Here is a 17,031-nt window from a genome sequence, read left to right on the forward strand (position 1 = left end):
CTTCAATGTGAGTGCTTGTACTATGTTATTTGTTTACTAATAATTTGATTAGTTGATATTTAAATTCCTTTTATATATATTCTTAGATAATTTTACATTTTTATTTTCAGGTTGTCTTTCTCAAAGCTATCTTAATTGAGTTTCTGTTTTCTCTCCAATTAGTAGTGAAATTGGTATTTTTCATGGTGAAGATTGATATTAAGGTTGTGTTCTTTTTATCTTTTTACTATGTCTAACTTTTTTGTGAAAATTACATATTATATGGGAATTTTAATAGATTATGCAAAAATACGACTTTTTTTTCAAGAAAAGTTAATCTATGACTTTTTTTGTTTTAATTTCACTTTTATGGGTTCAGTTTCCATATTTTTGTATAAAAGTTTATTTATGTCATATTTTCACTCTTAATCAAGTTTTATGAATTTGGAAGGGTATGTTTGTAATTTGATTTTTTTTAGCTTATTTGATTATTATTTTTTATATTAATTTTATATAACTATTTTTATATTAAGTTTTTCCATGGTTGTTTTGTAAATTTTTTTTTTTTTAATATGAATTGTGTTTATAATTTTTTTATTTATTGTAAACATTTTTTTTTCTTTTTTTTAGGTTGTACATTTTTTTTAAAACCTGGGTAAGGTAACCAGTTACTTAATTAATTTTTCAAAGTTATGTAAAAAAAATCCTACAGCTAGCTTAAATAACATTTATCTAGAGGGGTAACCAGTTACTTGTTTGTGTTTTTTCACATTTATGTAAAAAATAATCTTTGAAGTTAAATAACATGTATCAGGAGGGGTAACCAGTTACAGTGCGATTAGTAACTTACTGCCATAAGAGGGGTAACCAGTTATCATAAGAGGTTGACGAGTCACTCATATTATAAATGAAAAAAAAAACATCACATTTGAAGGAAAAAAAGAAGAAGAGTAAGTATGATTTAGTAACCTAGGTAACCAGTTACCATATAGAACCCAAAAATATACACACATCAGAATGTGAAGGTAACCAGTTACCTCCTAAAATATACAAACAAACAACGTGAAGGTAACCAGTTACCACAGATCTCAAGACAGAAAAAAAAAACCAAATCTGACCACGAACCAACCTCCTCCCTCGCCTCCGACCACCACCAGAAACCCCCATCCCCTACGCGCAAAACCCCGTCGCAAACCCAGCCATCCCCGTTGTTTTGCACAGCTCCGAGCACTACAAATCACACACAACCCAAGCGCCACCCTTCTTCCTCGCCTCCGACCACCACTAGAACATCCCTCACCTCAGCCTATCCCCATCGTTTTGGATCTGGGGGCTTGCGAATGGAATCGCGCAGAGACGCGAGGATTGAGTTTGTGTTCGTCAATGGTGCGGCTAGGGTGTTCTTGGCTGAGTTTCATGGAGGTGCGCGCCTAAGGTGGCTGGGTTTCACGGAGGTGCAGCTGGGGTGTTCTTGGCAGGTGGTAAGGGGGTGGCCGGAGATGGTGAGGCAGGCGAATGGAGAGTGCCTGGGTTTCATGGAGGTGCGGCTGGGGTGTTCTTGGTAGGTAGTGAGGGTGGGTGGCCGGAGATGATGGTGGAGATGGTGAGACAGTCGAGTGGAGGAGTTTTGGCTATGGTGGAGATGGTGAGGCGGCTAGGGCAAAATGAAAGAGAAGATGGACTTGGCTGAAGGAGTTTTGGCTATGTTAATTACCATAGTACCCCTCCTTTTGCTCATTTTTTTTTGATTAATTTTGATTTCCAATATGGGATTAGTTTTCCCATAAACTAAGTTTTTCTTAATTAAATTTTCCTATACAAATTAAAGAAAGTTTAACTCTCATATTTTTGCACATTGATGGCTAAAAAGCCATATTTTTGAAAAATCCCCAACTTTTTTCTTCGTTGGATTTTTAAAGATTTTAAAAAAGGATTATATTATTATGAGACTCTGTATTTTAGTTTAAATTTACTATAGACCCTTTATTTTAAAAAATATATTTTTAAACTCTATATTTTGTTAAATAATTAAAAATGGTCCCTTAATTCAAATTTGATGTAAATATTCTTGCTTTCAGATTTTATTTACGGGGTGATCGATTTGGGGTCTAAAAATATATATTTTAGGGTTTATACCTTTTTTGACCCTGTGTTTTTTCCCATTACCTGTTTGGACCCTGTGTTTCGACAAATTACTTTTTAGACCCTATGTTTTGTAAAATGGTTAAAATAGAACCCTAAATCCGATATTGGTTAATGTTTTTTCAACTAAAATCACAAATAACTTACCAAACTAACAATTCAGAACAAAAATAAAATCATTTTGCTTAAAAACTGTGTTGTTATATTCAATTTTTTCTTCATCAAAATTGAGTTTAAGGTTCTATTTTAACAATTTTACAAAACATAGGGTCCAAAAAGTAATTTGTCAAAACACAAGGTCCAAACAGGCAATGAAAAAAAATACAGGGTCCAAAAAGTATAAAAAATATATTTTACCGTGTGGAATTAAACTAAAATGCTAGACTCAAAATAGTACTAAGCCCATCTAAAATTATTTTCTAATTTTCGAAGTGTATCTAGTACATGTAATGTGTACCAAGCATGTACTCAACTCACCCCAAGAAAGTTCAAAAAGGGTTGCAATCCTCTCCTCGTTACAAAATAAGTATATCTTGAGAGTGCTCGTGTAGCCATGCTCTTGCCAAGAAGTTCATTTTCAGATCTTAACTATATTGGTCATTTGTAATAATAATAAATAAATAAGTTAGATACAAACAAAGAAAAGAAAATAAAGGTTGTCATGATGTGTGTGACCCAAACCAAAGTCATGATCGCCACTGGTTAGTTGCTCTTGGCCCCATCATTGATGAGTTCCAATGGTCTGTTTCATACAGAAGCTTCCTCTGTTCATTCTCAACGGACCCCCAAACCCAACTTCTTCTCTCTCTCCTTCTCTCTCCTTGTCTTATTTCTCAATCTCAGCTCAATAGTGAAAGTAAAAAAGGGTATACCCGTTAGGGTTATTGGTCTATTTTTTTTTATAACTTGATTTCTCTGTAAGATTGGCCAAATCGTCTCTCCTCTCCATTTCGCTTTTGCTTTTGCCTTTTCATGAGAGTTACACAGTTGGGTTCTGTTCAATTTCATGTTTCCGAGGCTGAATTCACTGTAGTTCAGTGATTCTGCCTTTTTGTTGTTGTTGTTGCAGAAGCTGATTTCTCAACTTGGGAGTTTTGACTTTTTGTTTGGTTCTTTACAATGCCTAAATCCAACCACGAAAAGCAAGATCAGAGGTATAGATCATCTGGCTTTTTTTCGTTTCTTTAATTTAGCTCTATCTTTTTATATACATATGTTCTAAGTGTTCCTGCTTAAATTTCCTTGTATTCACAGGGTTTATGTAGTTCTGTGGTTTTAGTTGTGTGAACACGAAATATTAAACGGCTACTGATGCTTTAGGACTAGTGGGGGAAGTGGTTTAAGAACCATTTTGGTTAGTAAGGTGCTAATCTGTCTGATTTTTTGCTGTGAGTTGGGGTATGTTTAGGATGATATACTAAAACAATTACATGAACCATTTCACGTTTTATTTCAAAGCTCCTCTTTTAACTTCCTTTTTTTTTGTGCTTTTCATACTCTATTATTTGTTGTTTTGTCTTTTCATGGTTGATAGATACATGAAGAAAGATGCATATTTATTTATGGAAGTCAGGACTTCCCCATATCTCTGTTAAGTTTTATAAGTGATGGGAAAAGTGAATTATGGCGTACCTCTATTTTATATGTTGAAGTGATGAGAAAGTCTAGATATTAGCACATTTTAGGGCGCGTTTAGATCACCTATTGGAAATATTTGGCTTTGTTTTTTGTTTTGTTTGAATAAATTGGGTGTTTACTAATCAGGAATGGCTCTAGCATGGAGGATTCCTCTATGACAATTGAATTCCTCCGGGCACGGTTGCTCGCTGAGAGGTCTGTCTCAAAAAGTGCTAGACAAAGAGCTGAAGAACTTGCAAAAAGGGTACGTTGAATGCTTTTCTAGGAAATTCTATGGAGTTCCTTTTATTTAATATTCAAAGAACTGGACTTCTGCCCTTGCTTTACGTCTTACAATGTTTGTTTTGTTTTTTACAAATTAGGTAGAGGAACTGGAGGAGCAACTTAGAATTGTTTCTCTTCAAAGAAGGATGGCCGAGAAAGCAACAGTAGACGTTCTCACCATTTTGGAGAATCAGGGAATCAGTGACACTTCTGAGGCATTTGATTCAAGTTCTGATCAGGAAGCTCAGCAGCAACCCCATGAGGGTAATCATTACCCAAATCAACAGGGGCACTTCGCTTCTAGGAGACGAAGCGAATTGGAGGAATTTTCTGGTTCTGACCGTGATGCATCTCCAGTATCTGGTAGAAGCTTGTCTTGGAAAGGCCGTAGCAAGTCTCCTCGTTCTCGTGAAAATTACAAGAATCCTTCCATGAGAAGACGGAATGCTTATTCATCCCTGGGTTCTTCTTCTTCTTCTTCGAGACACCATCTTGGTAAATCTTGCCGCCAGATAAGACGCAGAGAAACAAGGTTAGTTTGACCTCTTACATACGCGGATAAATACCATACGTGTTAGTAAACTGGAACTTAGACTGAACATTGAAATTTGACCTTTATAAATTTCCAGTATCCCTTACACCTTGTTTAATAGTTCATTGTCTTTCTAGCGTCTGCTAATTCAATGAATGAACAAAAAAGAGTGTATCCCATGACTGAGAAAGAGGAATTGGCTTATTTTCATACAAATTTTCATTTTTAGCACAAGAATCTTGTTAAAAAATTGAAAATTTTCTCACCTCTGAGTGCTGTATCCTGCATCCCTTGATTAGTCTTAAAAATTTCCGATGGTACTGCTTTGTCTTCTCAGGACGGTGGTTGAGGAGCACAAAACAGAGCCTATCAAGTTTGATTCTCTAGAAAATGAATTTGCTAGTACTACCCCACCAGAAGATGTTCTAGATTGCTCAGATTCTAGGTCAGGAACAGTGAGAAAAGGTTCTGAAAGCAAGAAAGTATTATCAGAGGGTCCTCTTTCTGGCGGTGTAGGAAGTCAAAGAAGCACTAATCATCTTTGCGTCAATGGCCATGGGAAAGACAGAGACATGGAAAAAGCATTAGAAGATCAGGCACAACTTATCGACCAAAATGAAGATTTGGAGAAGGCTCAAAATGAATGGGAAGAGAAGTTCAGAGAAAATAACATTAGCACACCGGTATGCTTTATCAGGAGCCATTTATGATATATAATAATTATTATTTCATGCTTTTCCGAAATTTGGTTTCTTAATAATTTAAACTAAAATAGTGGGATTTTATATAAGGCATATAATTGAACTCTTGTGACTCCTATAATTTATTGATGCCAATAAAAACTATGTATGTACTTATAACTAGGAAGATATAGTTCAATGCCTGGCGATGTGCTGTTGTGGTTGACTATATAAATCACTATTGGGTGTGTTTGGTACCCCGTATTATACTGTATTGTATTGTATTGTATAGTATTATACCGTATTGTATTGTATAACATATTTTTGTATAAATTTATGTTTGATATTGACTTTTATTAACATGTTGTATATTTAAATATAAATACAAGTCAATACCAAATATAGTTCAATATAAAAATGGTGCCTAGAGATGTATAGAGGTATATTTCCGTAATACATGACTTAAAAAAATTATAATTAATTACAGTTTAGAGATTATTCCTATTTATAATTTGGACTAAATTAGGACTAACTTTTTTTATAATAAAATAGAAGTTATTCTTATATAAAGTATTCTTATAAAGAGGTTTTACTCTATGTTGTACAATACAATCCAATATAATACAAACAACCCAATATAATACTATACAACACAATATGGTATAATACGGCTCATCAAACACACTCATATTAGTGTATTATTTTTTATCCTCTCTGAACAGGAAGAAATGTGAAATGTGAAATGTGATAAGTGCATTTTGGAGGCAATATTTTTTTAATTCTTGTTCCAAGCAGCAACGGGCAGGAAAAAAAAAAAAATATTATTAGGCAAGTCTAAAGATCAATATCTGTTTCATGTTTAAAATTAGACATCTGTTTGGTGCTTCTATTCAGGATTAAGTATTTAGTAATGATAAATAAAGAACTGCGATGCCTTTTTAGCGGTCATTCAGTTAATGCTCTATCTCCTGTTTGGATTGAGTTTCTGCTTAAAGTTTATTCTTTAATTGTATTTCATTCTGGGATCTTATATTGTGTAATCATAACTAGCTAATTATTGGGACATGCAGGATTTATATGACCCAGGAAACCACTCAGATATAACTGAGGAAAGAGATGAGGTCAAGCCTCAAACACTTCACAACAATGGGACGGATATCTCAGATATAACTGAGGAAAGAGATGAGGTCAAGCCTCAAACACTTCACAACAATGGGACGGATATCTCAGATATAACTGAGGAAAGAGATGAGGTCAAGCCTCAAACACTTCACAACAATGGGATGGATATCTCAGATATAACTGAGGAAAGAGATGAGGTCAAGCCTCAAGCACTTCACAACAATATCTCCGAAGTCGAAGAGGCAAAGCCAAAGAAAATAGATTTATCCAAACTACAGCCAAATGGTATTTCAGCACCTTCACATGTTGAGATGGTAGAGGATCAGACAAGCAGCAGAACCAATTCTGTTGGTTCCAGATCTCAAGCTCAAGAATTTGCATTTCCTACAGCAAGAGAAAGGGAAAACCAAAAGAGTGAGAATAACCATGATTGTCAACCATCAGAAATCCTCTGCCCTGACCCACCTTTGCATGGGCCACTGAGCACCCGGTCATTAATTAGCACTTCATCTGAGGTAGGCCGCAGTTCCCATAAAAGAGATGTTTCAGAAGGCCAAAATGACCTCTATGCATTGGTACTTCACAACCCACCTAATGCTTTAGATGGTGTGTTGAATGCACTCAAACAGGCAAAGTTATCACTACATCAGAAAATTAATAAATTGTCACCAGAAGGCAGGATTACTGTTAACAAATCCATTGAACCTTCTCCATTTGATACAAGAATTGGGGACAGAACAGAGATTCCTGTTGGGTGTAGTGGGCTTTTCAGATTACCAACTGATTTCTCCGCTGAAGAAGCTAATATACGAGCCAACTTCCTCAGTTCTGGATCTCACTTGGCACCACATTATCCTGATAACAGAATTGCATTAACTGCTCCGGATCAATTTGTTTCCACATCATACTTCGAAAATCAACCAGGATTTCGAACTGATGACCGCTTTTTCACAAGCAGCTCTGTACCATCTGGGGCCAGAGCTTCTACTTTAAATTCACGTTACGATACTTACTCGGATAATGGACTCAATAGATATAATTATACTTCCCATCCCTCTTATCCTCCTTTCCCTGATTTAATGCGGCAGATACCCTCAGATGAAGGATTACTAAGACCCTTTCCTAGTAGTAGGTCATATGGATCATCTGCAGAACGATCACCATTCTATGGTGATCAAGTTCGACCTAATATGTATAGGTAGTATTATACCATATATACTCTTCAGGTTATTCCAACTGCATCTTAGAATTAGTTATTGGTTTTATATATTGGTTCTAGTTTCTGTACTATTAGAAGGGAGAATGGTTTTTGTACACAGTTATAGACAGACAATTTCCTTCATGTTTATGTTTCTGGATCATAATTTTGATTCTATTTTCTGATATAAATTTCTAATTCTATTGTGACTATCGGTTTTTCTCTTCCTTTCCTTTGTGCCTAAATATAGTGAGGCTTGGACTCTACTTTGACTCTCAGAGGATTCTCTTCTGTGGATGAATATCTCTGCTGAACTATAAAGGTGTGATTTAACTTGGTTTTAGTATTTTAGCAGCTGACTATATAAGGTGTGATGCAACTGTTGTGGTCAAGATGTATATGAAGTATAATGGGTTGCTTTTTATTAAATCCATAACAGTCTACTTATATGCACTGCAAATAACATATGCCCATGCATCAGAGCAATCACACTTGATAATTGAAATGATCTATTGCAACATCTAGAAACTATTACATAGGAAAAGTTTTTCCTGTTACATGTTGCAGTATCTGGTTATTCTGAAAATTACTAATACTATCAGTAGAGATGATTATAGTCAGAATCATTTTGATCCATTTGCACTCAGTACTTGTTATGCACATGTATTGAAGATCAAGTTAAAGTTTGAGCTAATGGGTCACACCGTTAATTGTTTTATGATGAGTAGTAGTTTGAGGAGTAAGAACTCATTGATAAGTATACAGAGAGAGATAAGATAGAAATATAATATTCCTGAGAAAAGCTCCTATCTGTCCATACCAAATGGGGCTGAAAATGCAACTTATTTATTATCTTACTCCAAAGGTGAAAATCTCAAAACCAAATTCCATGATAGCAGTTCTCAAACATTTATTCTCTTCTCTTCATAGCTTTTATTGGAAAAACAAACAGGAATACCATAAAATGTTTAGTTTCTTGGGATACAAACAGAACATTAAACTACCATGCGAAAACGTACTTGTCTTGTCCCACAATCTGAAGACAAAGCAAAACTACAAGGCTGCTCATGACACAGAACACCACCAAAGAGCAGACTAGAACAAAGCATAGAAAGAATCTGTCCTTTGCTTTGTTCCCTTCAACCGCAATCTGTAAATCTTTTCCAATCCTTTGAACTTTTCCCTTATTGAAAAATGGTGTTACAAACCATAGCAAAAGAGGATATAACCTGTTTGTCTGCAAGTAAAAGGGGAAGTGTTCAACATAGAGTTATATCAGAGGAAGTATTCACAATCCAATGAGCCAGTTTTCCTTACCCAAAGCCTTGCTACTCCACAATCCTTCTGCAAATTTGCCTCAGTCCACGATGAGGTTTCCATATGCCCTTTTTCGCCATGACCGAATGGCTTCATATTCCAATCAGAAGAACCATCTCCACCCACCTTAACTTTTGATTCTGCTAGTGCCTTCTACATTATAGTTGGAGTGATTTTTTGTCACATTAAGGGGGAAAAGAACACAGATTCCTTAATTTATAGAGGAAAAATAGATTTCATGTTGAATTAGCATTAGTTCTAGATTTTTTCATGTTGTCATATTGACTAACCATTACAAAGGAGCTAAATGGCCCATACGTTTTTTATTGATATTAATACATCTAAGCAAATCAAGTAGAATGATATATTTCTTTGAAGTCAATTTGTATTTTGGCTTAGTTTTGATAATTTTTTGTAAAATGACTTCCGACACTCTAAATAATTGGTCAAAATTTTAGACAGAAACCATTTTACAAAAAAATATCAAAATTAAGTTATAGTACAAAATGACTTAAAACATTTTTACCAATTACTCTAATTCTATTCCATATCCAAGTGAGAAGAAAATATTAATCAAGATGCTTGCCAAAACCTTAATGTAGAGTCAAGATTTGTAAAACTAACATCTCATTATGCTAAAGAAAATTTTAAAATGCTTCTTTTGGTGAAGAATCATGTGCTACTGTGCGAAAAAGTTAATAAACAATGAATTATGAACTCTGCTTAAAATTCCCTTCATGCAATAATTAGTAGAACATAAGAGTAAATTCTTTTTACCATTGTTGTATTTGCTGAAGATTGGCTGCAGATTAAGCATGAAAAGGGACTTGAATTGCATGCCTAGCAAATATCATCATACAATGCATTAGAGTGCATACATTGAAATTTATGTAAAATTAGCCTTGAGACAGAGACAGAGATATAGTTACCACCTCAAAGCAAGCTGAATGGATATAATGGCCGCAAGGTAGACCTCTGACTGGTGTAGTTGATGTGAATAAGAGCTTGTCGCAGATCGGGCAGCTTGTCTCTAGGCACTTCTCCTTGCACTCATGATTCACTAATCTTATGGAAAGGCAGCAGTTGCAAGACATACAATGAAAATAGTCAACACCGAGTTCTCTCCCGACCCGGCATAGATTGCAGAATGGACAATGATAAATTTTCCTGTAGTAAACAAAGATCATTGGAAACTTCATGCAAGCTCTTACATTTCATACAAGTGTACACACAGCAGAGAATAAAAGGTCAGATTTAAAAGCCAAAAAACATATTATGATTAATATTTTTAATAGTAATTTATCGTTACTTGAAAGTCAATAAAAATGGTTTAAATGTTTGTGCAAGGTCTTTCAAGTTTTTAAGATCAAACGATTTTGTTTTCCTAGTCTCAATTCCATGTTCTTAAGAAGTCTTTTAACTTTCTCAAACTATATTCCTCATGAATGAAAAAGTTGTCTTTATTGTTTATACCTCTTTCACTCTCTTGTTTTACTTGTAACTTCTTCTCAAACCATCATTGCAGATTGCTGATAAGCCTTTTTTTGCTCTACAGAAATGATTTTTTTTCGAAAATATCAAAATGTTGGTTTTAGTTAAATTGTAACCATTAAACTGTGAAGTTTAGGGGAGAACATTTTTATCATTATATTATATTTATATAATTGCTCTCTTCAACTACTACATTGGGAAGTCACACGTCTATGATTATTGTGTCATGAAAACAAAGATTTCCAGAATGCTCAAGTAGATTCATGAGTTAGTAGCATAAAAAAACTGAGATATATAATCTGAGATCAGTTCTTATACATCTTTGCAGTACACTGATATCCTCAAAGGAGCATATCGGATTGCATAAAATATTTGCCATCACATTTTTCAGACTGCTAAAGTTTGTGGGTGTCTTTCAAAGGCTTTCCCATAAGGAATAACTTTAGGAACTTAGAGAAACTGTTATCAACTTATAAATAGGTGTTTATACTATAATGTCAAGATCCTTGTGGAAAATTCACTTGAGAAAAGAACCAATCAATCATTAATGAAATGACAGATTGAAACCTTACAAATAGGAATTTATGTACCTTTCATCATCAAAAAGTTTGCATATGCTGCAATAGTACTCCGCCATTGAAAATCCATTGCATGAAGGTGTCTTGCATATTGGCCCGATCGGCTGAATGACCAGGCATCTCATACACATCATTTCTGATGTTTCTTTCCTGCAATGGCCCAAAAAAAATGTGAGATAGGAAGTTTTCAAAACTTGATGCTTAATTCATAATGTAATAATTTACCTGCCCATTGCATGGTCACTCATGCTGCCATGGCAAAAGTTACAGGTAACCAGCTTGTCACAACAAGAAGCCCGAATTTTGCAGTTTCTTTTGTAGTGCTCACAACCAAATACCTTATTCTCAGGATCTCGAAATGATGGGAATCTCCCTTTTAAGTTTTCACTTGTGAAATCTTTGTAACTCAATGATTGAGGAAGTCTTTGCTGGGCACCCATCCAGTAACTAAGAGTAGAACATTTAAAAAATACATGATTTTGGTTAGTTACAGGGGAGTAGATATATTCATTCATGTGGTGCTAGTTAAGTATGAGGAGTAGTGAAATAAACATCAGGGAAATATTCAAGATTGCATAAAGACAAAATAAACTCTTTGGCTCCAACCTGATCATACCGTTCTGTAGGTATTTCTTTGTCCCATGTTCAGAATTCGGGTCCAGATAAACCTTTCTAGTGTCATTCTTATGAGGATTCAACATACTGAACCCCATGCTTCTTTGAAATTCACCTGAATTGAACAAAGTTAAAGAAGAATTAAAATTATTTTATACAAGAAATAGTAATAAATCCTAATGTAAGTGAAGCAATTTCTTTCTTCTTTTCTCATTTTCGCAGCATACCTTTGGGTGATACATTTGGGAACATTCTTATTGAAGTTCCTTGCCAGCATTCATCAAGCCATTCACTGAACATTGTATTTCTTGTTACATGCTTCAGTGTTGCCATCATTTTATTGTGTTCATCCTTTGAAAGAGCAGAAAGTACCCATGGCAACATTAACTGAAGCATTTCACCACCAGTTGACCCTAATATGAAGCCAATAATTTTGTGCTGCTCTTCCATAGAAAACTGAATTCTAAACAATGGCCACATCTCAAGTTCTTCCCTTGACATATGTTGATCTATCATCATTCTTATTGACTTGCACATGTGTTCAAGCTTAGCAGATAGCTCATAGTATTGTCTGATGCATTCAATGTCATAGTTAGTAGTAACTCCAAAGGTACTTAGACTCGATTCCTTTTCACCATGAACACTCTTCAAGCTTATATGAATTTGTGAAAGCTCAGAAAGAAGAGATGAAATATGCTCAAACTTTCTTTCCTCCAGCTTATGTTCTAGCTTGTATGAGTGAGCCACATTATAAAGCCCCTCTCTGGATTCTAATGCAGGGTATACTATATTATCCTTAGAATTAGCATGAGCTCTATACAAACCCCAAAATAGGGAAAATCTCCCAATGAACTGATGCAGAAAAGTCTCATCATGACTATCACTAACTCTGGCAGATTCAATGCTTAAATATTCCAAGTCTCGGCGTATGGCTTTATGCACTTTAAATAGAATGTCTATTGGTTGTTCTTCACATCCATCTGCCAAAATCTTTGAAGGACTTGAAGAATCGCCAACTTTGGATGAAACCGAGGAGACAACTCCAGCAGGCAAAGCAATATGAAATGGTGAGAATGGTTGAAAAAATTCTCCATTAACATCGAAGGGTCTCTCTGTAGGATAGCTACCGGTTGCTCTTGAAAATGAGCATAAACTCTGGTTGCCCACCTTGCAGCTCCAACTAGAAAAGAGTTTTATGAGACCAGCATCTGATGCTGGTGCTGAAAGAAAGAATGAAACTTGTGTAAGAAATACGATAACATTAATTTTTTGAATAGTATGACTTTGAGGTTTCAGCAAGTAATTCTTGAAAAGACTGATATAAGACCTGCCAATTGTATATTGTTGAGAAAAATATGAGCTTCTTCATCAGTCATTGCTCCAATCAGCCATGGCAAGACTTGCTCAATCAATCTCAAGGGCATCATACACAAGCTTTGATACAAAATTTCTTGTTGCCTTTTGACATTTAAGTTCATTCTAGCAAGTGGAAGAACCTAAACATGTAGAGAGGTCAGTCAATTTCAGTAAAAAAATAGTGTCTTCAACATTTTTCATCTTTGTCTAAGTTATTATTTTCAATAGTATGAGAAGTATGAATCTCTAGCAAACTATTTGAACACTTGCAACGTTTTACTATTATACTTTACTGATGCTTTCATACTAATGCAAAATCATTTGGACCAAGGAAAATTTATTCTCTTTAGAAAGTTATTGAGTAAATAAGGAAAAATTACCTGGACTTCCTCAATAAAGAAGTGGTTGTTTATGGTTTCTACTATTTGATCAGCACAAGAGCATATGTTTGAAAGAAACTCAGCTGAAGTAGAAGAGAATGCTCCTCCACTTCCAATCAAATGCCAAAATTCATTGAATTTGCTCTTTACTTCACCATGCTGATGGAAAATTGAAGTTTCACCATATATTTCTGGAAATATGACCTTGTCTTTAGCAATGCTGCAACCAAAGATGCAATACTTTCAAACCAAGAGAATAAAATTCATGGAAGAAATCCCAATCCAACAATCATGATCTTAAGCATTTTTTTTATACTAAAACAAATAAAGGGATACCTGTGAAAGATGCAAATTTCAGCTATAAACTTGAGTCTTTCATCGAAAGCTGATCGACTAGCGAAATCACCAGAAATATACATCATCTTGATCTTCTCCAGTGTCTCATTCAACTCTCTTTTGATTGCCTTATGCCAGAGCAATAAATCATCTATTGGATGTGAACAAGTTTCACTTTCACAGTTTGATTCCTCCATTGGAGTATTATTCAACATGGTGTCGTGAGAATCTTTCCTTTTAATCCAATTGAAAATGGCCTTCACATGTGATGTGCATAATTAGCTCTTTCCTTTGTAAAAGAAAGAAAATAATTTTATTTGTTTGTGGATGAATTTGAAAATTTACCTGTTGAAGAAGCTTTTCCTCTGGGACTATTCTGACTAAGGAGTTTTGAAGATGTTGATATTCATCAGTTGAAAGAGAAGAAGGTAGCCATGAAAGTAACTTAGCTAGCACATATGTGGGCATGTCACTCAAGAACTGCCACACCAAAGAGGCTTGCTCTTGAAGAGAGTAATTCTCAATAAGCAAGGGAAACACCTAATATGATCAAGAGGAAACATGTTAGAGTAATCTCAATTTAGTTCTCATTATTAAAATAAATAAATAACTCAGGCAGGGGAAAAAGAAAATAAGAGAATATATGTGTGTGCACTTATTTGATGTTTGATCAGTCAACAGTAAGATTAGTGAGCATTAGAGGAAAGTGATCTTTGTACAAGCAATAAAAATGTTAATGGCTAGATAAAAAGATTATATTTTATTTCTCACTAATCCAACCCTTAAAAATAGAACAATTATAATATCAATTCTTGTATAGTTTCTAAATTCAAAGTCTAAGTCTATGTTCAGCAACTTGTCCTATAATTCAAGAATATATTCCAATGATGTCTAATTTATTATTTTTTTTAGTTTTTATGAAATGGTTGACCTTTGAATTTGGCCTAATTTTCAAAGTAGTCCATTAACAAAACAAAAACAAAAAAAACTTGAACTTATATAGCATCATGAAATTTATAATGAATATTAATATTTTTATTTTGTTAATTTTGTTAGAACTTTAATAATATTATCATTATGTAACAATCATGTACTTCAAAATATGATATACTAAAATTTAATAGGACATGTTCTATACAAATTTTTATAAAATGAAAAAAATAATGTCTTAATGGCTTAAGAAATATATATTTTAAAAATTATGTTAAATGGAAATATATAGAACAAATTTTATTTCCATTAATTGTTAAAAATATTTTAAGATGAGTTCCATTATATAAATTTAGAGAGCAATTATAAACAAAATATTTATTGATAGAGAGGAGCTTGTATTCTAAAGATGGTTATATAGTTGGTGTACTAAAGAAAAATGGTTTTATTTTTCAGCTGCAGTCCTCATTTTTTATAATTTGTAATATTTAGGTCTCAAACGTTGATTTTGTATCAGTTTGATCCCCAATATTTTCAAATCGTATTATTTAGGTCCATAAATATTATTTTTCTTTCTTTTTTCTTTTAAAATACATAAAAAATATAAAATAAATAGTGAATCATTCTTACAATATTTTGACTTTTAATTTATGACAATAACAAATATGACATGAGAAAAAAAAATTCAAAGCATTTTTATAAATATTTAATATTTTTATAAATTAAATTAATGTTTCATTAAAAAAATATTATTGCCCTACATTGTAATTTTATAATTAATATTAACAACTATATTATCTCAATTATCTTGATATTATCAATTTTTATTATGTTTATGCTTGCTTATTTCATATATTTTTTGTAAAGCTAATAGTGTATATAAAATTATTTATGTGCATATATATATATATATGATTAGTTATAAGTTGCATTATGGAAAAAATTTACAAAATAAAAATACATATGCACATGATAAATATTAATAATCTCGTTATAATTCAATTATTAATTTTTAAACAAATACAAGTAATAATTTTTTTCAATGAAGTATTAATTTAATTTGTAAAACTATTAAATATTTTTTAAAATGTCATGAAAATATATATTTTTTCAATGTCATGTTTGGTATTGTCATAAATTTAGTGGTCAATTTTCTTATAAGATTGATTCACTATTTTTTATATTTTATTTATGATTATTTAAGTGTGGAATCCGAATTATTGATAGTTGTAACAAGAGAATTGTTAAGGGGTACTACTGGTGTCCAACATCACAAAGAGATGCCATATATTTATTGGTGCAATTTAATATCAAGTCTCACTTAATTGAATTTAATAAGTATTATGGGGTATCGCTAACAAATCATGGGGTGACACCTCATGTGGTATTGGACACCTTAAAATGCCAAATAACAATATTCTTTGTAACAACTATGCAGGGTTATGGTACTGGACTTGATGTAGAAATACATAGCATTAATTTTAGAGAAAAGGTCTAGAAACCCCAAATTTCTTCTAGTTATAGCTATATTAAAATGTATATTTATATATTAAGGTTATTATTATTATATGTACTGCATATATATTTGATAAATACTAATAATAGATATATTATTAATTAGAATTATTACTTGACTATATAATAATGCACTAACATTGTAAAGACAGTAAAGTATCAATATTAATTGACAACATTAATTATGAAAAATATAACACAAGTACAGGCACATAGTTTGATACCATAAAGCGGACTCTGTACAAAGCAGCAAGTTTATCGATCGGTTAATATTATAATAAATAATTTACCTACCAATACCATAGAGACGTACATGACATGTTATAACTTTTTCCATGCAATTTATTTTATCCATTAATTCCGTTGACTTTTTTCTTGGATGGAACTCGTTGACCCATTTAGTGATGTAGAGAACTGCTACCGAACAGTGGTATAATCTAATAATATCACTTTAATTCAATAAATATTATAAAATATTATTAAGATTAGTGATATGTGCATTCAAAATATGTACTTAAACATTATACACAGTAATATATCACTGCTTTTTAAAATAATAAATCTCAATTTTAATAAATATAATTGACTAGACTAAACTACCATGTGTATAATATTTGTGTGTATATTTTAAGTACTGGTATCATTACTCTATTATTAACTAATTATAAAGTGTGATAAGGAATCATTAACCAAATCAATAGTATTTGACATACAAATAGCAATACTTAAAACATTACTAAACACTAAATATTAATTAATTACGTACCTGCTCCTCTACATTAGCCATGTTCTGAAGAACCAGAACCTTCAAAACACCTGTCAAGGAAGCTAGCTCTGTTTGGAAAACCCTAACTTCATGATGACTGGTTTGGATTTGGACCATTAACGTTAATCTGGAATTAAGAAGCTCAAATATTTTATCAAAAACATCCTTTTCTTGATCCTTGTGTGGAACGAC

General features: G+C 33.0%; 2 protein-coding genes across 3 annotated transcripts; one reads left to right on the forward strand and one right to left on the reverse strand.

Annotated features, from left to right (window-relative positions):
• The first annotated feature begins 2,775 nt into the window (after window positions 1–2,775).
• Window positions 2,776–7,767, forward strand: LOC133797809 (uncharacterized). The gene is made up of 5 exons (XM_062235871.1): window positions 2,776–3,275; window positions 3,886–4,003; window positions 4,122–4,555; window positions 4,893–5,238; window positions 6,306–7,767. The coding sequence occupies exons 1-5, from the start codon at window positions 3,241–3,243 to the stop codon at window positions 7,557–7,559; spliced, it is 2,187 nt and encodes a 728-aa protein (XP_062091855.1). The 5' UTR covers window positions 2,776–3,240; the 3' UTR covers window positions 7,560–7,767.
• Window positions 7,768–8,450: 683 nt separating this feature from the next.
• On the reverse strand, window positions 8,451–14,197 carry LOC133797808 (zinc finger protein BRUTUS-like). 2 transcript variants are annotated; one of them, XM_062235870.1, is made up of 12 exons: window positions 13,974–14,197; window positions 13,629–13,885; window positions 13,293–13,512; window positions 12,884–13,052; window positions 11,784–12,776; window positions 11,548–11,671; window positions 11,167–11,388; window positions 10,954–11,091; window positions 9,805–10,039; window positions 9,650–9,712; window positions 8,873–9,022; window positions 8,451–8,792 (listed from the first exon to the last, which is right to left on the reverse strand). In XM_062235870.1, the coding sequence occupies exons 1-12, from the start codon at window positions 14,094–14,096 to the stop codon at window positions 8,556–8,558; spliced, it is 2,931 nt and encodes a 976-aa protein (XP_062091854.1). In that variant the 5' UTR covers window positions 14,097–14,197; the 3' UTR covers window positions 8,451–8,555. The 2 variants fall into 2 exon arrangements, with proteins under 2 accessions (XP_062091854.1, XP_062091853.1); XM_062235869.1 differs by having other exon boundaries at window positions 8,873–9,025.
• Between the last annotated feature and the right edge of the window lie 2,834 nt (window positions 14,198–17,031).

Source organism: Humulus lupulus, chromosome 8, assembly GCF_963169125.1.
Source record: "Humulus lupulus chromosome 8, drHumLupu1.1, whole genome shotgun sequence".
NCBI lineage: Eukaryota > Viridiplantae > Streptophyta > Magnoliopsida > Rosales > Cannabaceae > Humulus > Humulus lupulus.

Bases quoted from the DNA above. Each gene is read 5' to 3' on its own strand.
- LOC133797808 (XM_062235869.1), bottom strand. From the start codon at position 14,096: ATGCCCACATATGTGCTAGCTAAGTTACTTTCATGGCTACCTTCTTCT. The intron at 12,777-12,883 runs GTCTTATATCAG...TCTTTCTTTCAG, and splicing joins CAACAATATACAATTGGCAG to CACCAGCATCAGATGCTGGT. The intron at 9,026-9,649 runs GTAAAAAGAATT...ACTATAATGTAG, and splicing joins CTTCAGCAAATACAACAATG to AAGGCACTAGCAGAATCAAA.
- LOC133797809 (XM_062235871.1), top strand. From the start codon at position 3,241: ATGCCTAAATCCAACCACGAAAAGCAAGATCAGAG. The intron at 3,276-3,885 runs GTATAGATCATC...TTTACTAATCAG, and splicing joins CACGAAAAGCAAGATCAGAG to GAATGGCTCTAGCATGGAGG. The intron at 4,556-4,892 runs GTTAGTTTGACC...TTGTCTTCTCAG, and splicing joins ATAAGACGCAGAGAAACAAG to GACGGTGGTTGAGGAGCACA.